This window comes from Carassius carassius, chromosome 14 (assembly GCF_963082965.1).
Source record: "Carassius carassius chromosome 14, fCarCar2.1, whole genome shotgun sequence".
In the NCBI taxonomy this organism is placed as follows: domain Eukaryota; kingdom Metazoa; phylum Chordata; class Actinopteri; order Cypriniformes; family Cyprinidae; genus Carassius; species Carassius carassius.
In genome coordinates this window covers 1,216,561-1,237,609 of record NC_081768.1, presented here as the reverse complement: position 1 = coordinate 1,237,609, position 21,049 = coordinate 1,216,561, and the positions used below count along the sequence as shown (strand labels likewise).

General features: G+C 41.0%; 1 protein-coding gene across 1 annotated transcript in view; it reads right to left on the bottom strand.

Moving 5' to 3' along the window:
* Window positions 1-21,049, bottom strand: part of LOC132156691 (adhesion G protein-coupled receptor A3) — a 132,794-nt gene that overhangs the window by 60,194 nt on the left and 51,551 nt on the right. Inside the window, exons 9-12 of the mRNA XM_059565634.1 lie at window positions 14,334-14,556; window positions 13,741-13,890; window positions 6,957-7,118; window positions 5,664-5,852 (exon numbers count right to left, since the gene is read on the bottom strand). Coding sequence (XP_059421617.1) covers window positions 5,664-5,852; window positions 6,957-7,118; window positions 13,741-13,890; window positions 14,334-14,556 — 724 coding nt within the window. The remainder of the gene's footprint in view (window positions 1-5,663; window positions 5,853-6,956; window positions 7,119-13,740; window positions 13,891-14,333; window positions 14,557-21,049) is intronic.

Genomic DNA, 21,049 nt, shown 5'->3' with positions numbered 1-21,049 from the left:
TGAATAGGGAACGAGATGCTGCGGTGACGTCAACACGTATGTGAACACCTTCGGTGTGACGAATGTCTGAAGCCCTATACCATCCTGCCAATCTTATTGGCCAAATAGCGCGTGGCACCGCCCAGCATGCGTAAGCATACATATACCTGGTGACGCGCGCCATTTACCTCAGATTTCATGACGAAGAAGAAGAAGAAAGCTATCAAGGTATGGCACGGCCAGAACCGCAGCATCTCGTTCCCTATTCAGGGAACCAAGGTTACATACGTAACCGAGATGTTCCCTTTCATAGGTCACTTCGATGCTGCGGTGACGTCACCACGTATGGGAACGCTGTACCATCACGCCTGACGTACCTGATAGCTTGGATCCAAGGAAGCATCTGCTCAAGCGGAGAGAACCCGGGAGCCAGGAGCCATCCTCACATCCAGACTGTAAGACCTGATAAAAGTGCTCGGTGAGGACCAGCCTGCCGCAGCACAGATATCATCCATAGAAGATCCACTGAGAAAGGCTTGAGAAGAAGCCACTGCTCTCGTGGAATGACCTTTTACTCCTAAGGGCGAAGCGAGCCCGCGCGCCTCATAGGCCAAGGAAATAGCCTCCACCAGCCAATGGGACATGCGCTGTTTCGTAACTGCATGGCCTTATTCTTATGTCCAAAACAGACAAACAGCTGGTCAGACTCACGCCATGGGGCAGTACGATCCACATAAGTCTTTAACGCTCTCACAGGGCAAAGACTTAGATCCCCAGACTCCGCCGCAGCAGGAGAAAAAGCCTCCAGGATCACCTGCTGAAAGCGAAAGGGATAGATGCGACCTAGGGACATAATTAGGCCTTGGTCGCAACAACACTTCCACAGAGTCTGTGCTATAAAAGTCAGGATTTATCCGGAACAAATTCCAAGGGCTCAAACAGATGCCCTGATAAACCATGCAACACAATGGAAAAACCATGAAGGAACCCGCACGGGGCGGAAAGGCCTCAGCCGTCGCACACCCTGTATGAACGGGAAACAGTGGATGACGGCCCACTGAGGCACCATTTATATATTCGTGGTAAGCTGAATGGCTGCCATGTAAACCTTAGGGTAGCTGGTGTCACTCCATCCGAAAAACTTTCCTGAAGGAACTCCAGTACTGACGCCACTGGGCAGTAAACTGGATCCATATTATGAGTTTCACACCAGGCCGTAAACAGTCTCCACTTGAAAGCATATAAGCGTCTCGTAGAAGCTGCTCTAGAATTCAGTATAGTCTCGGTAGTTTCAGCAGAAAGACCGGGACATATGAACTCACTCCGCTCAGAGGCCATGCCCACAGATTCCATAGATCTGGCCTCGGGTGCCAAATCAGTCCCTGTGCTTGTGATAATAAATCCTGTCTGAGCGGAATCTCCCATGGAGAGCCCGCTAACAGATTGATCAGATCAACAAACCACGGCTGTGTGTGTGCCACCGCGGAGCCACCAGCAGCAGCTGTTCCACCCTGTCCACCCGTATTCTGCATAATACCGCCGAAATCAGACAGATTGGGGAAAAAAGCATACAAACTGGTCCTGGGCCAGTTGTGGGCTAATGCATCCAAGCCCAGGGGTGCTGGAGGGCATAGGGAGAACAAAAGCGGGTAATGCGTAGTCATGTTTGACGCAAACAATTCCACTTCGGTTCCCCGAAAATCTGCCATAGGAGACTCACCGTTTGGGGGTGCAATCCCCACTCCGCTTGCTCCAGAGTCTGCCTGGATAGCAATTCGCTCCAAAGTCCAACGTCCGGGGACATGAACAGCTCGGATTGATAGAATTTAGTTCTGAAATCAAAGAACATGTTTCGCCAGCCTGCACAGGGGGCGAGAGCATAATCCTCTCTGATGTTTCAGGTATGACACAACCGCTGTGTTGTCTGATCTGAGCAGCACATGACGGCCGATCAGCAGATTCGAGAAATACTGGAGAGCCAGAAAAACAGCCAGTAATTCCAACCTGTTTATGTGCCAACTCCCTTGACAAATAGCTCCCCAGTCGGTCAAAGACGCATCCGTCGTGACAGTCTCTCGGGAAGCGCAAATCCCCAGCCGGACTCCGGTCAGGAGAATTCGGTTGACATACATAGTTTTAGCGACATCACACATCGCCGTGTCACCGGAATCGTCCGATGCAGAGACAACGGGGTGAAACATTCCATGCGTAAGCCCAGGCTGTTAAATGATTCAGCACAAGATCCCCATGAGAGTGTGCTTGAGTCTGCGATTGCGCTAAACACCAGCCAATCGCCTAAAATAGTTCAAACACGAACGCCCTGGGGCCGCAACGGGGCCAGAGATCCATCCATGCACTTTGAGAAGTACTGATACGCTTTGCTCTCTAAAGCGAATCTGAGGAACTTCCTGAGTCTCCTGATGATCATTAAAATCTTGAATTTCCTCAGCCTGAGTGCAAGATTCAGATGGTGTAAATCCAGAATGGGTCGTAATCCGCCGTGTTTTTTTTTTTTTTTACCACAAAATGACGGCTGTAAAAAACCCCGCCTCCATCTGAGAGGGGTGTACTTCCTCTATAGCCCATTTGCTCAGCAGAGTTGACATCTCCTGTCGCAGCACCGCTATTTCCATCGGCTTCGCCACCGTGGAAAGAATTCTGCGGAAAGGAGGCGGGCCTTATTGAAACTGAATGGTGTATCCGTGACAAATCGTGCGTAACACCCATAGAGAAATGTCGGTCAAGCGTTCACACACGGCCCGAGACCATAATAGCGGTCTCAAAATGTCCGCTTCCTGCAACGCTGTCATACATGTTAAAATGTCTGGGCACGAAAAGCTTGTGGCGTTCGTGCACAGGGGAAGTGTATGTATAAGAGCCGTTGCGTCTCGTTGTGTATAATCCTGAAACGTGTCCACGGCAGGAATTATGCCAACCGATTGAACATCGGGCTTTGCCGCTAGCGAAAAACGGCGGCTGTGCGAGCCGACATAAATGGGTCGTCTGTGCAGGACCCTTGAATCGCCCCTCGAATTCTGAAAGCTGGATTGCGCAGAGTGTCTGAGGGAACGTTTGGCATTACAGCTCAATCCAATGCTGCTCGAAGCACCGTTTGCTGCGAGGCAGACAATGTAGAGTGTGGGGACTGCAGTGAAAGGGTTAGATGTGCATATCAATCCAACAGCACTCTCTGGTGGAGGGCACAGTCCCTGGCAAACATTAAGGAAAACGCATGCGTCAAACTCGCTGCATTTCGTTGTGTATAATCCTGAAGCGTATTCACGGCAGGATTTAATCCAACAAGATAAACATGGGGCAACGCTGCTAGCGAGAACGCGGCAGCTGTGTGAGCCGTCATACACTGGCCATCTTTGCCAGCTTCCGCACCGTCCCTCAAACTCTGAAGGCTGAATTGTGCAGAGTGTCTGAGGGGGCGCGCGAATGAGAGCTCAGTTCAATGACGCTCGAGGTGCCTTTGCTGCGAGACAGTCAATGTTAGAGAACATGAAGGAAAACGCATGCATCAAACTCGCTGCGTTTGGTTGTGTATAATCCTGAAGCGTATCCACGGCAGGATATAATCCAACAAGATAAACATTGAGCCACGCCGCTAGCGAGAACGCGGCGGCTGTGTGAACCATATACGCTGGCCATCTTTGCCAGCCTCCGCGCCGTCCCTCAAACTCTGAAGGCTTGATTATGCAGAGTGTCTGAGGGGGCGCGCGAATGAGAGCTTAGTTCAATGACGCTCGAGGTGCCTTTGCTGCGAGACAGTCAATGTTAGAGAACATGAAGGAAACGCATGCATCAAACTCGCTGCATTTCGTTGTGTATAATCCTGAAGCGTATCCACGGCAGGATTTAATCCAACAAGATAAACATCGGCCACGCCGCTAGCGAGAACCCGGCGGCCGTGTGAACCGTCATCCGCTGGCCATCTTTGCCAGCCTCCGCGCCGTCCCTCAAACTCTGAAGGCTGAATTGTGCGGAGTGTCTGAGGGGGTGCTCAAATGATAGCTCAGTTAAATGACGCTCGAGGTGCCCTTGCTGCGAGACAGTCAAATGTTAGAGTGTGGAAACTGCAGTGAGAGGCTTAGATGTGCATTAGCAGTCCAACAGCGCTCTCTGGAGGCGGGCACAGTCCTAGGCAAACATGAAGGAAAAAAACGCATGCGTCACATTCGCTGCATTTCGTTGTGTATAATCCTGAAGCGTATCCACGGCAGGATTTAATCCAACAAGATAAACATCGGGCCACGCCGCTAGCGAGAACGCGGCGGCTGTGTGAACCGTCATACGCTGGCCATCTTTGCCAGCCTCCGCGCCGTCCCTCAAACTCTGAAGACTGGATTGTGCAGAGTGTCTGAGGGGGCGCGCGAATGATAGCTCAGTTCAATGACGCTCGAGGTGCCCTTGCTGCGAGACAGTCAAAGTTAGAGTATTGGGACTGCAGTGAGAGGGTAGATGTGCATTAGCAGTCTAACAGCACTCTCAGTGAAGGGCATAGTCCCTGGCATATTAACATGAAGAAAAGCGTGTGCGTCAAACTCGCTGCGTTTCGTTGTATATAATCCTGAAGCGTATCCACGGCAGGATTCAATCCAACAAGATAACATCGGGCCAAGCCGCTAGCGAAAACGCGGCGGCTGTGTGAGCCGTAATCCACCATTTGAAGAGCAAAATTGTTGATTAACGCGCTCGAGTGGGGGAGAGCGAGCACATGGAACTCCAGTGCATCACTGTATTCATAGTCAAGCCGCACATATCGCCCCTAACTAACACCTCGTGCGGGGCCTCGGCGACCGCAGAAGCGAAACGGTGGGGGTTAGACGCGAGGCGACTTAAGAAATACACTCCAGAGCGCGGATACTTCCTATTGGTGTTAGTGCACAGGGGAAGTGTATGCATATTTTACTGTAGCCATAGGCTATCAAGGAGAGAACCTGTAGAGAGGCTGCAACGAACCTCTCATAAGTGCCTCCTCGTGATAACCCATCACACGGCTCCTACCTTTCGTTGACTCATCGCGTCCGCGGAGAGGAGTATACTGCTCGTAGATGATCGCTGAGAACGCGAGATAATAGGGCACAGAAGATTCGCTTCGTACTGAAGGAATGAAATCTGAGGTAAATGGCGCGCGGCACCAGGTATATGTATGCTTACGCATGCTGGGCGGTGCCACGCGCTATTTGGCCAATAAGATTGGCGGGATGGTATAGGGCTTCAGACATTCGTCACACCGAAGGTGTTCCCATACGTGGTGACGTCACCGCAGCATCGAAGTGACCTATGAAAGGGAACCTGAGGCTGCTGAGTGGAGTTTGGATGAATGTGTAAATATATACTGCGCGTCTTCCTCTCAATAACTAAATAAACACAACAAAAACTGACCATGATGTAAAAGCAGCGCTTAAGAACACATTAGATTACAGTGATGTGGATGTTTGCATGAACTCTGTGGTACATATAGTATAGGAAAACAGCCCATTTTATATATGTCACGTATATTAAAAATCTATATCAAAACCTATATTAAAACATATAAGTTAATATAGGTTATTTCCATGTGGGTGCATGGTTTTTATTTTCATATCATATTTAATTTCAACCGAGTCATCCAAGTTAAAAAGCAGAGAATGTGTGTTTGAATGGGTTTTTGGACTCCGGGCCGGTTAGAGCCTCACCTGTCTGAGCTGACCCACAGGTGACCCAGAGACGTTCAGTGTGTGGCATCTGAAGTTGAGGAGGGTGTTGTGCTGTGAAGCATTGGCCAGCGGGGGCAGCAGAGGCAAACGCTGCTCCACCATACACAATAAACCCATGAGAGCGTCCGGCCAAAGCAGCTGCGCCTCAAGAGCGATGTTCACCGAAACCTGCCACACACACACACGCATACACACACACACACACACACTAATCACTCGCTGGAAAATAAACAGCATTCATTGTTCGAGGTTCTGCTGAGTGAGTCAACGACTGATTATGCAAACATAAAAAGACTAAACAAAGACTCCATTAACGATCCCAGTCTGTGACCTACATTATCAGAATAACCACGCGTCTGTCATTACGTTAAGATTTATTCGGTTAGACGCAAAAAAGCCATCATGTACAAATCTACAGGAATAGACCACAGATTCACAAACACAAGATTCAGGGAATAAATCAACAACACACTAACCCTTCACATCAGTGTTTAACCTGCAAAACCTCAAGAGATATACATGCCAATTAAAACTAGATAAAAAAAAAGGGTTACTTAAAAAAAAATATAATAATAATAATACAAATAAAATAAAAATAATATAAAATGAAAGAAAGTTTTATTTTCATGTAGAGCAACATTTATTTATTTATTTTTGTAACCTGATGTACTAAAATAACTAAAACTGAAATAAAAAGTATTAAATACATAGACATAAAAAAGTCTACTAAAAATGACAAAACTTACAAAAAAAAAAACAAAACAGAAAATACTAACACTTTAACTAAACTTAAAAATAAAACTGATTCAAAATATTAATAAAAACTATAATAGTCTATCAATGATGCTAAAATTACACTGCATGTGTACAATTTCTTTCATTTTTTTCCCTTTTCTTTTGCATCCCATGTACAATATTGGATTTGCAGTGAAGTTAAATTGCATATAAAATATCCTGCACTCTTTTTAAGTGCTTCTTTTGACAGCATATTTTTTCTTTCTCAAGTCAGTAATTACATACAAATTCTGGTATACAGATTATAATAATGACATCGTACGTATCTCATATAAAAGCACTGTGCATTTTGTGTTTGTACTATGTTTGTTCTTGTTTTTTTTTTTTTTCCAAAAAAAATAAATAAATAAATAAAATTAAATAAAATTAAAAAAAAAAAAAAAATTAATTTAAAAAATGTAAAAAATTTTAGGGGGGAAAAAAAGTAAAAAAAAAAAAAAAAAACATGGTTCCTAATGAAACGTGTTCTAAGGTGACCTTGGAGATGCCGGTGGTGTTTGCACTGAGCGTGAGGTCTGCGATCCGCTCCACACACTGGACGATCCGTGTACATGCTCTAGCTTCGCTCTGAGCCATCCACAGAACATGTTCCTCCACCGCCATCATGTTACTGGCCACGTCCAACACGTGATCGGCCAGCTACACACACACACACACACACACACACACACACACACACACACACACACACCGTCACAGATCAGTCAGACTCACACTGTGCAGGTATGAACTTCAATGGCCTCTGTTCTATATAATACAATATATTGAAAAGTGACTAAATATTGAAAAAAATAATAATAATTAATTACATATCATATTATGATATTTGCATGGTAAGTAATAAATAAATATCAATGTAAAAATATATACATTAGGGCTGGGATAAACGATTATTTTTTAAACGATTAATCTAGCGATTAATTTTCCCAGACCGATTCGATTTCGATTATCTCCCCATTAATTGACTACTAACAATCAATGTTGATTTACATATCTGAATGAAAAAAACATGAATTCCTTAACATTGCAATATATGTTTATTGCTCTTAAAATTACAAAATAAAAGACTGACTAAGAATGCATTACTTTGCACTTGTATAGAGATAGCATTCAATAAAACCTTGAAGCCTTCAAAACACACAGCTTACTGAAACAAGTTTACTGAACACATAGGGCCTAGCTTACTGAAAAAAAGTTCTTCTTTCAGATGAAAATAACAACAACTTGATGTCTAGCATTCAATAAAAAAGTTCACCCAAAATACTTGTTTAGAGCAATTGAAAGAATACAGTAACCAATGTAAACTTTAGGGCTTTAAGCTAATACAGAGAGTGCTTTTCCAACAAATAAAAAATTAAAATTAACAGTGGGAGCCAGCAGCCTGTCATGTAGAAAAAGAAATCTCCGAAATGCTCCACGTGAAACTTTGGCGTTCCGCCCTTTTTCTATCATGTCTAATGATTTTGGTTAATATGCACGAGGGAGGGGGAGAGAGAGAGAGAGAGAGAGAGAGAGAGCAAGACAGCGCTCGTGTAGTTTGAAGACTGTGAGTGCGCGAGCGCGTGTGAAACTTGGGTGTTTCGCTCTTTTTCTATCGTGTTTAATGATTTTGATTAATATGCACGAGGGAGAAAGAGAGCACGAAGCGCTCGTGTTGTTTGAAGACTGTGAGTGCGCGCACAGCCGGGGCTCTCTCTCGTACGCGCAGTCATTCTATTCTACATCACTCACCGATCAAATAACGCTTTGACAGCCGCCAAAAAAAAGATCAATGCAGAAAAACCCCTGGATTGGTTGTATAACGTTGGACAGAATGTTGATCCGGCCAACGCGTATATTCAGCGCACATAAGGTAAACGTTTTGCAAACGTTCTTTAGAGAAATAAAAACAGGTCGACGAATCGATGCACATATTTTGCGTCGACGTATTTTTTGCGTCGACGTCATCGATGACCTCGACGCGTTGTCCCAGCCCTAATATACATGCATGCATTCATACATACATGAATGAATAAATGAATGAGAGCCTGTGAGAGCGTTCATGAGATTCATATGAAGGGACGATAATGAAGGTTATTTCTCATTAACATCCTCGTTTAATGGAGGAAAAACAGGGAATATACCCAGCTGCATTCGAAAATGCCAGTAGATTTCATCCTTTAAAAGAATACATTTTATAATCTCACTTTTATATTTTGCACATCCTGTTTTTACTGAGTTCAAATTAATGCTTTTTTATATATTTTACACTATTAGAGTAATTAAAAAAATAATTCTTTTTTTATTTATTTATATTATTTTAATTATAACTGATTAAATACTATTATGATATTTAACCATACATAAAATTATTAAATTATTGCATTTATCTATGCAACCTAAACACACAGTAAAAGTAGCATTAAAACACATATTAAACTCAGAAACTGCTAGTAAAAATAAAACATGAAATTTTGATTTACAAAGACTGAAACTCTATTTTCTTGTAAAATGTGCTTGAAAAAATATTTATTTACAACCTTGAAAAAAATTTATGAATTTTTACTGTGCACTGTTCATTTCCCAGTGAAACATCCGCTCATAAAATGTTAACCTTGAATGCACAGTCAATTAAACGTGAATAAGAGCCTCTTCCAAATGAGTGGAAATGTTTGCATACTTAGCATGCAGTGTGTGTCTGGCCTGAAGGTAATATATGGCAGCATGAGTTACGTAATTAATACCAATTTCCCCAAAGCGAGCGACATAAACAGCCTCCTAGAGCTCTTGTGATGGAGAATGAGCATCCGCTGGTGTTATTAAAATGCTAAACGTGTTGACTGAACATGTGCACATAATACTTAAAGCTGAAAATAGCTAATAACAATGTGCATCTAAATTACAGAGCGGCAGAAGAAGAGACTGAGTCATACATCACTTCCAAACATTACAGTCTTACTCAGGGTTCATCACTCGTTTTCCAGCACAAACAATTAAACATCCTTAAATCAAGACCAAGTCAAAAATAAAAACTATCCAGATCAAGTGAGTGCTTAAAACCACTGAAAAACTATTGAAGATTTTATTAATATTTTGATTTTTTTTTAGTAATTTTGTCAATTTTTTATCCGTTTTTTAAGTATGTTTTTATATTATTATTTCAGTTTTAGTTCTAGTTATTTTAGTATGTCAAGGTAAACTTAATTAAAATGAGAAATGCTTAAATAAAACCTGTTTTTTTAAGATAAACTGAATAAAAATAAGTTTTTTTTGTTTAAACTGTATTTTATTTCAAGTAACAAAATGTATATATATATATATATATATATTTAGCAGATTTCTTTTTGTAATTTTAAGCGTTTTTTATAGTTTTTATTCATTTTAATTGTATAAATTTTTCTTTATATATATATATATATATATATTAGGGGTGTAACGGTTCACAAAATTCACGTTTCGGTTCGATACAATACACTGGTGTCACGGTTCGTTTTGGTACAGTTCGGTACGTTTTAGATACAGCAAAAGAAAAGATTGGCAGATAAATTTCCTTGATTTTTAAAAAATTTTTTATTTACTTCAAACTGGCTGTTATTAAGCCTCTCATCAAAAAAACACAACTTGACCCCAAAGAACTAGTTAATTATAGACCAATCTCGAATCTCCCTTTTCTGTCCAAGATACTAGAAAAGGTGGTATCCTCACAATTATATTCCTTCTTAGAGAAAAATGGTATATGTGAGGATTTCCAGTCAGGATTTAGACCGTATCATAGTACTGAGACTGCTCTCCTTAGAGTTACAAATGATCTGCTCTTATCATCTGATCGTGGGTGTATCTCTCTATTAGTTTTATTGGATCTTAGTGCTGCGTTTGACACAATTGACCACAACATTCTTTTGCATAGACTTGAACACTTTGTTGGCATCAGTGGAAGTGCATTAGCATGGTTTAAATCGTACTTATATGACCGCCATCAGTTCGTAGCAGTGAATGAAGATGTATCCTATCGATCACAAGTGCAGTATGGAGTACCTCAAGGCTCAGTACTAGGGCCGCTACTCTTCACGCTTTATATGTTACCCTTGGGAGATATCATCAGGAAACATGGTGTTAGCTTTCACTGTTATGCTGATGATACTCAGCTCTATATTTCTTCGCAGCCCGGTGAAACACACCAATTTGAAAAACTAATGGATTGCATAGTCGATATAAAAAACTGGATGACGAGTAATTTCTTACTGCTAAATTCTGAAAAAACAGAGGTGTTAATTATAGGACCTAAAAACTCCGCTTGTAATAACCTAGAACACTGTCTAAGACTTGATGGTTGCTCTGTCAATTCTTCGTCATCAGTTAGGAATCTAGGTGTGCTATTTGATCGCTATCTTTCCTTAGAAAGCCACGTTTCTAGCATTTGTAAAACTGCATTTTTCCATCTCAAAAATATATCTAAATTACGGCCTATGCTCTCAATGTCAAATGCAGAAATGTTAATCCATGCATTTATGACCTCAAGGTTAGATTATTGTAATGCTTTATTGGGTGGTTGTTCTGCACGCTTAGTAAACAAACTACAGCTAGTCCAAAATGCAGCAGCAAGAGTTCTTACTAGAACCAGGAAGTATGACCATATTAGCCCGGTCCTGTCAACACTGCACTGGCTCCCTATCAAGCATCGCATAGATTTTAAAATATTGCTTATTACTTATAAAGCCCTGAATGGTTTAGCACCTCAGTATTTGAATGAGCTCCTTTTACATTATAATCCTCTACGTCCGCTACGTTCTCAAAACTCAGGCAATTTGATAATACCTAGAATATCAAAATCAACTGCAGGCGGCAGATCCTTTTCCTATTTGGCGCCCAAACTCTGGAATAACCTACCTAACATTGTTCGGGAGGCAGACACACTCTTGCAGTTTAAATCTAGATTAAAGACCCATCTCTTTAACCTGGCATACACATAACATACTAATATGCTTTTATTATCCAAATCCGTTAAAGGATTTTTAGGCTGCATTAATTAGGTTAACCGGAAACACTTCCCATAACACCCTATGTACTTGCTACATCATTAGAAGAATGGCATCTACGCTAATATTTGTCTGTTTCTCTCTTGTTCCGAGGTCACCGTAGCCACCAGATCCAGTCTGTGTCCAGATCAGAGGGTCACTGCAGTCACCCGGATCCAGTACGTATCCAGACCAGATGCTGGATCAGCACCTAGAAAGGACCTCTACATCCCTGAAAGACAGCGGAGACCAGGACAACTAGAGCCCCAGATACAGATCTCCTGTAAAGACCTTGTCTCAGAGGAGCACCAGGACAAGACCACAGGAAACAGATGATTCTTCTGCACAATCTGACTTTGCTGCAGCCTGGAATTGAACTACTGGTTTCGTCTGGTCAGAGGAGAACTGGCCCCCCAACTGAGCCTGGTTTCTCCCAAGGTTTTTTTCTCCATTCTGTCACCGATGGAGTTTTGGTTCCTTGCCGCTGTCGCCTCTGGCTTGCTTAGCTGGGGTCACTTCATCTACAGCGATATCGTTGACTTGATTGCAAATAAATGCACAGACACTATTTAACTGAACAGAGATGACATAACTGAATCCAATGATGAACTGCCTTTAACTATCATTTTTTCATTATTGACACTGTTTTCCTATTGAATGTTGTTTAGTTGTTTTGACACAATGTATTTTGTTTAAATTCTATATAAATAAAGGTGACTTTGATTTATTAAAACTAACAAAGTATGTTTTTTTTTTTACTTTGAACAATGATGGAGCTATTCTTTACCCATCTTCTATGGTGTTTTCTTAGCAGCATACTGTATAAAACAAAAACAGCTCCTTATAAAAAAAAATGAAAATGTTATATTAGTTATGAACAAATACAAAGATGTAACTTTTTATATGGAACTCTATAACTCTTTATATTGAGTGTGTTTTTACTCAATTGGTTCTCTATAGGGCTTATGTTTTTTGGAACAAAGCAGGAATTACGGTCTGTCTGAAATGGGCTCGTGAAGGAATATTGTAACGGGGCTCAATTACATTAAGCATGTTCTTAAAACCTACGTTTTCCACTACAGAGTAAGGCGCTCGCTCACTCAGTACACGCTGAAGGCTCGTTGCAAAATGGCTAATGCGTTTAACAGACCAGAAATAGAAGATCCTCCAATAACCAACAGGTCTGGTGTTTGGGTGCACTTTGGATTCCCTGTAAGCTATAATGGTGATGATAGAATCAATGGTAAATAGTAAGGTCTCATATCCGTGGCTATAATGTAAATGTAGCCTACCAATCGCCGTGATGATGTCTTTTGCCCTGTTTGAATCCGTTGGAAATGTCTGTCTAAATGCTGCGGGGATAGTTTGTTGCCTCTTTTTCCGTCTTTTCCCAGATACTGACACACTAAGGTGATGTCGACGTAAATGAGTTGACATGTTTCAAGTATTCCCGCCTGTGTACCCTAGATGCGACATATCGTTTTTTTTTATCCACCACTCTCTTGCCATCACCTTTATAGCTTACAGGGAATCCAAAGTGCACCCAAACACCAGACCTGTTGGTTATTGGAGGATCTTCTATTTCTGGTCTGTTAAACGCATTGGCCATTTTGCAACGCGCCTTCAGCGCGTACTGAGTGATCCTGTTACGTGGTTTGGGTTATTGGGCTACCTTGTTGAACGCATATCATTATATTTCAAAAAAATTTTTATTTTCCAAATATAATTAATTAGTCCAACGAACCGTTCGGTCCATAATGCGTACCGCGTACCGAACCGAAAGCCTCGTACCGAACGGTTCAATACGAATATGCGCATCGTTACACCCCTAATATATATATATATATATATATATATATATATATATATATATATATAATTTAGTATTTTTGTTTGTTTGTTTTAGTGGTTATAAGCCTATAATATATGCTATAATAATAATATAAGGGCTATAATAACCTTGCTCATAACAAGATATTTTTGTCAGATATTCTCATTAACTCACTTAATTTTGACCTTCATTCTCAGTTTCTTAACTTTTGTCTTTTTGCATCTCCATTTAATGTATTTTGATTTAAGGATGTTTAGATATTTTCTACTTGAAAATAAGACACAAATACTGAGGAAGAACTGCACATTTCATTAGGTGCAAAACTAGGAAAAATACTGTCGCTTTAAAGATGAAGACAACCTTGCTTTTCCTAAACAGCAATGTTTATTACACAAGGATTTGAGTAGAAGACATACTGATGGCATGTGATTCTGACCTCTCTGACATGATCCACCAGGCGAGTGAGTCTCTCGACCAGATGAGTGACGAATATCACATCCATCACGTCTCCAAACAGCGCCGCTCTGCTGGTGAGAGACGAGAGCTGCTGTGCCAACATCAGAGCGCTGGAGACGTTCACCGACCGCTGAGAGACAACCAGATCACAATCATTTCAGCATGTATCTACATATATATATATATATGTGTGTGTGTGTTTTAATAAATAATTTACGAAACAAGTTCGTAAATAATTATTTTTCAGAATTTTTATAATTTAGATGACTTTTTTTTTTGAGTGTTGATTATATTTAAATTTGGGCTCTGCTGTTAATTGTAAGCTTATAGTAATGCAAAAGCGCTTCCTATAGTTTTTTTTTTATCCCTGAGAAACTTCTGGTTTTGTTGGTCTGACTGCTTCCATTGTCCTCATTTGTAAGTCACTTTGGATAAAAGCGTCTGCTAAATGAATGAATGTAAATGTGTAATCAGGTGTGTCACACAAGAAGTGATTCCAGCAGCAGCATTCACTCTGAGACTGCAGTAAAACATGATGATGATGATGATGATGATGATGGTGAAGGTGCAGACCTGTGTGAGCTCATGCAGGCTGTGGGTGAACTGGCTGGTGTATGAGCACTGGTTGTAGTCGTGCTCCGCCCAGCGGCCCGTACGGTCACACCTGCGCCACGCCCTTTTCTCAACAAGGGCGGCGTCAGTTCGGGGCCACGCCCCTTTCTCCCGAGGGGCGGAGTCAGAGCGGGACACAGCACACGGCAGGAAGGCCATGAAACCAGCCAACGTCTTTGGCCACCTGTGAACATCATTCATCAAATCAACAGTCTCTTGCTCTTCACCAATGTCACTTTTCTTCATTTCTTGAGGATAACAAGATTGGGCTATTTACTGCTTGGCTATAAATATCAAAAATTACGTTTTTATAATTTACAGTAGAACATTCACAAAATATCTTCATGGAACATGATCTTTACTTAATATCCTAATGATTTTTGACATAAAAGAAAAAATTATAATTCTGACCCATACAATGTATTTTTGGCTATTGCTACAAATATACCCCAGAGACTCAAGGCTGCTTTTGTGCTCCAGGGACATAAATATGGTTTATAGTTTAGCATTTAAACCAGTAAATACAGTAAAAACAGTAATGTTGTGAATTAATAGATTAAAATGTAATTTATTTCTGTGATGCACAGCTGTATTTTTTAGCATCATTCCTCCAGTCTTCAGTCTCACATGATCTTCAGAAATCAGAATAATATGCTGATTTACTGCTCAAGAAACATTTCTGATTATTATCAATGTCAGTTGTGCTGCTCAATAATTTTGTGGAAACTGTGATATATTTTATTTTTCAGGATTCACAGATGAATAAAAAAGTTCAAAAGAACAGCATTGAATTGAAATATAAATCTTTTGTAACATTAAACATTTTTTTTTGCTGGCACTTTTGATCAATTTAATGCATCCTTGATGAAAATAATATAATATTTCTGACCCCAAGCTTTTAAAGGGCAGTGTCTTTACACAAGTTTTCTCACATGCTAAGTTGTGTGAACATGAACAGAGTATGTTTGTTGTTGTCAGTAATGCACAAATGACATTAATTCCTCTGCTAGCAACAGACTTATTATATTATTTAAAAGCCCTTGCTTTGTGTACTGTGTTAACCTAACTGAGACTTGATATAGCACTTTCATATCATTGCTCTTTTGTTGTTTTTGATTGCTTCCACTGTCCTCATTTGTAAGTTGCTTTGGATAAAAGCGTCTGCTAAATGAATAAATGTAAATGTAACAATTTTCAAAATATCATATTTCGTGTGGACGTAGCCATTGACTTCCCTTGAATGGAAAAATTTTTTTTTTTTTTTTTAAATACTATGGAAGTCAGTGGCTTTTTAAAAGTTGTGTTCCAAGTACTGTTGCTATGTATCTTAATGAACACAAAGTTACTAAATTGGCTGGTGCTGCACTTATGGCAGATGAATTTGTTCGCACTCATCAAAGTTCTACTCATTTAAATGAGTTAAGCAGGTCAAAGTTTAGTGTTTCAGTTAAGAATAAAAAGATGGTAGCCAGGACATAAGATTTCAGACTGTGCTGTTCTTAAAAAGAAAGACAAGACTGTTAAACCTGTTGGCTTAATTTCTACAAGTGTGAATTTTAGACCTGACAAGCAGAGTGAGCAGGTCGATCTCACTAAGGTGGAGAATGTCAAAAACTGTGATATTGGGCCATTTCTTACTGATGGGAGTGTTTCTTTGACTGACTTTAAGGAAACGATACCTGTTCGTATCCTTCGAGATATTGGGGCAGGGCAGTCATTTTTGTTGGAAGGACTTTTGCCGTTGTCTGAACGTACTGCTACTGGATCTCATGTGTTGGTCAGAGGGCTTGAAATGGGCTACATGGAAGTTCCTTTACACCACATCCACCTTAATTCCAAGCTTTTATCAGGTGATGTAGTTGTAGGAGTTTGTAGTTTGCTTCCTATGCCTGGTGTCACTTTCATACTTGGCAATGACTTGGCTGGAGGTAATGTTTGGGAAAAGCCAGATGTTGGAGTTCCACCTATAGTAGTTCCCAGTGGAGAGAAATTGAACGGCTTGTGTGATAACTCAAGCGATGAATAAGAGAAGGATGTCAGATGAAATGGAAAATGTTCTTCGTGATGCTTTTATTTCATCTATTTACTCTCAATCAGAACCTGATACTGTGTATACAATGGTCGAAGATGAGATTCCTGTGCAGGAAGTACCATGTGTTGATGATCAGACTGACAAGTCTGCTTCCATGTCTGAAAGACCAGTTAATTGTGATGACCATATTAGCACTTGTTCTTTGTCTCCACTTTATAGTGTGACTCAAGATGAATTAAACAAAGCCAAGAACGCGGATGAAACCCTTCAAGACTTGTTCTCCTTAGCAGCTGGTAGAGGACATAAAACCATGTCTTCCTTCTATTTTCTTCAAGATGGATTGCTTTGTTGACAGCAGCCTATGAGTTCTGCAAGTTCTCTTGATCCTAGGATCCAAATTGTAGTTCCTCTTACTTTTCGTAAAGCCGTCTTACAGTTATCACACCAGGGCCTTGCTGGTCATATGGGGGTACAGAAGACGTATGATAGAATTATGAGGAAACTTTATTGGCCTAGAATTAAGAGAGATCTGGTTAACTATATACGATGTTGCCACATCTGTCAAATGACTGGAAAACCAAACCAAAAGGTTCCATTGGCTCCCTTACAGCCCATTGCTGTACTTACTTCTCCATTTGAACATTTGACCATCGATTGTGTTGGTCCTTTACCACGATCTAAGGCTGGGCATGCTTACTTGCTTACTATAATGTGTCAGTCTACACGTTATCCTGCAGCATATCCGCTGAGATTAATTACAACTAAATCAATCATAAAGGCTTTAATGAGTTTCATGTCTGTTTTTGGTATTCCAAAAACTGTTCAGTCTGATCAGGGTTCCAATTTTATGTAACGACAATTCTTAAAAGTAATGCAACAACTCAAGGTTAAACACAATATCTCAAGTGCTTACCACCCCCAGAGTCAAGGAGGGTTGGAAAGGTTCCATCAGACTCTTAAGTCACATTTGAGATCGTATTGTGTTGAACTTGATTGTGACTGGGAGGATGGCCTTCCTTGGATGCTGTTAGCTATTCGTGAGGTTGTGCAAGAGAGCACTGGTTTTAGTCCTAATGAGTTGGTATTTGGACACACGGTCAGAGGCCCTATTGCTGTTTTAGCCGATGATTGGAAAACATCTGATCCCCCTGAGAATGTCTTGGACTACGTGAGTAGTTTTCGTTATCGACTCTACGAAGCCATAGCCATTGCTCTACGAAAATTAGGTAAGTCTCAGGAAAAAATGAAGAGGTTGTTTGATCGTAGGGTTCAAGCAAGAAGTTTCCAAGTAGACGATCAAGTGCTTGCTTTGTTACCTGTTTTAAGTAGTCCATTCCAAGCTAGGTTAACTGGACCTTATAAAATAGCAAAGTGTTATCCTAATAACAACTATCTTTAAATATGCCTGGTCGTCGGAAGAAAGTACAGGTTTGTCATGTTAATTTATTGAAACCTTATATGAATCCTGTATCGTCTTTGCCTGTTAATCTTGTGGCTATTGACGTCATAGATCTAGGTGTCTCCGAAACATCTGTAGAGATGGCTAATTTTCTAAAAGAGAAGAATGGTCCTTCTCGAGGAGTAATAGAAGGGCACCTTAATAACTCTGAGGTTCTTGCCAATTTAACTTGTCATCTGTCTCATTTGAATGAACCAGAGAAGACCGATTTAATTAAGTTGGTGAATTCATTCCCCTCTATCTTTTCTGATGTTCCCACCCAAACGCATGTCATTGAGCATGACATTGATGTTGGTATGGCTCAACCTATTAAACAACATCCATATAGAGCAGGGATCCTCAAATCTGGACCTCGAGATCCACTTTCCTGCAGAGTTTAGCTCTAACCCTAATCAAACACACCTGAGCAAGCTAATCAGTGTCTTCGGGATCATTAGAAAATCAAAGGTAGGTGAGGTTGATCAGGGTTGGAGCTAAACTCCGCAGCACATTGGACCTCCAGGGTAAGATTTGAGGAACCCTGATATAGAGTAAACCCTGTAAAACGGAAGTTGCTTCAGAAAGAGTTGGATTATTTACTTGCTTATAATTTAGCAGAACCCAGTTTTAGTTCTTTGAGCTCTCCCTGCATATTAGTGCGTAAACCTGACAATTCATATCGGTTTTGTACTGATTACAGGAAATTTAACACCTTAACAAAGCCTGATTGTTTCCCTCTACCCAGAATTGACGACTGTGTAGATCGTGTAGGTTCTGCACGGTTTGTCAGTAAATTCGACCTCCTGAAAGGTTATTGGCTAAAGTGCCTTTAACTTCCCGTGCTAAAGTACTATCTGCTTTTATTACCCCTGATGGTTTTCTCCAGTATACAGTTATGCCTTTTGGAGTTCGAAATGCTCCCGCTACATTTCAGCGTTTAGTTAATCTAGTGTTGTCTGGGTTGGCAAGATGTGAAGCTTATTTGGACGATGTTGTCCTGTATAGCTCTTCTTGGTCTGAACACCTTGCACAAATTAAATAACTTTTTGAGCGTTTGGCTAAAGCAAACTTGACTGTAAATCTTGCCAAATGCGAATTTGGCAAGGCTACAGTGACGTACTTGGGTAAGGTGGTTGGAGGAGGGTGTGTAAAACCTATCAATGCCAAAGTTTGAAGCTGTCTGTAGTTTTCCCACTCCCATTACTCAACGTGAATTACGACGGTTTCTTGGGATGGTGGGCTACTATAGAGGGTTTTGCCAGAATTTTGTGGATGTAGTTGCACCTTTAACAGATTTGTTGAGCCCAAAGAGACCTTTTGAATGGTCACAACAATGTCAATGTGCTTTTGATAATGCAAAGTCTCTTTTGGCCAATGCTCCTGTGTTGATGGCACCTAATTTTGAAAGATCTTTCTTAGTTGCAGTTGATGCTAGTGCTTATGGTGCTGGGACTGTTCTTTTGCAAGAGGACGCTAAGGGAATTGAACATCCAGTCAGCTATTTGTCATCAGCAATTGTATTCTACCGTGGTCTTGGCCATTCAACATTTTGAGGTCTATTTAAAGGAGTCATACCCTCGTATTACCTTGGATACCTACTGTTGTATTATAGTCTTTCAGGCCCTTCTAAAAAAGAAAAGTGGAAAAAAATAAAAACAGAGCTCCTCAGACCCTTATCTCTGTAGGCATTATTGTCTCGCGAGATCTGATGCGATATCGTGGACGGTCATTATAATAATGCAAATGAGGGGCACGTTGATTGGTTGCAGGAAGGAGGGGGGTTGACACCGCAGGTAACGCTTTAGCATATCATTACAAACTGACATCATGGCGCAAGTTGTGAATGAACGCGACCGGCTTCCCGGCCAGTGTATAAGTATGAGGCGCCGTTTAGGGCTTAAATCAAACTTAATTCACGCACACATATGAAACACGCTTGCATATATACTAAGTACTAGTCACACATACATGTATATGAACTATCTACACACATAAAGTTACTCATATGAGACATGAGCACAGCACACACAAACAAATATAAGACGTGAACACACACACACACAAACTTGACGGGGCCTCATGTAAGCGTTAGGCAATAAATAAACAATAACCGAATTCATGATGATCTCAGTCATTTGTTTTTTGCAAAGTACGTTAGCAGCCATTCCCCATACCTCGAAGCTAATACTCCCGCCAGAGTTGTGCCTGGACGTGTTCATTGAACGATAATTCATGAACTCGTTCATGTTTTGGACTGAACTGAACGTACCGCATTACTGCCTGATGAACGTTACTGTGAAGTCGTTCATTCTGGTGTCTGTGAACGCCACGCTCTCTCAGTTTTACTTCGTTCAGTAGGATGCCAGATTTCTATAAAGCCTTCCAGGCGAAAACCCACCTAAAACCCACCGTAAACCGGCCTTAATATGTAGCGGAAAAAACACCCAATCTGGCAACGCCAGATTCTCTTGTTCAAACTCGGTTCATCAAAATGAACAAATCTTTTTTCGAGTCATTTCGTTCATTTAAGGGGCTTTAAATGTTACTATTAACTGGCAAATTCCCCGAACACATCAACCTACGCAATCTTGATCATATTCTGAATTTAGAAATCATTATAATGCAGTCAAAAGTCCGTTTTTGCAGTCCGTTTACAGGGAACATAAATAATTACTTCACCTCCAGTCTTTCGTTTATTTGTCTAGTGACAGACGCAATAGCATACAATAGCCGCATTAGCAGTTAGATGCTGTTTGTTACACACAGTAGAGCAATAAAAACACAGTCTTACCGTTTCAATTGCAGGCAATTTTGTTGGAATGGCGCTTTTCCCGAGCTTTGATGCCCCAAATTTGTGAAGGATTTCGGCGTACAATGTTTAGCACAAACACGTAATGATAAACCAGTGGAAGGGTTGAAGGAACCGCGTCATTAAAAATGAATTTAATCCACTGGTCTCTGATAGCTAGGTCCGTTCTTGGTAGAGAAAACACATTTACATGTTGATTCTGGCAGTCAACCACAGAGCAACTCACGTGTGCACTAGTTCCAGCGTCTTTCTCGACTGAATATGAGGGGGAGAGGGGAAGGGCGAGCTTCCTGCTGCAGTGTCCATATATGGTATATCCTGCCCCGTCTTGACGTCAAGACGGGGAAGAAATCAAAATCTCGTATTTGAGTGCGCGTGCAGGTGGGCTATTTTACAAA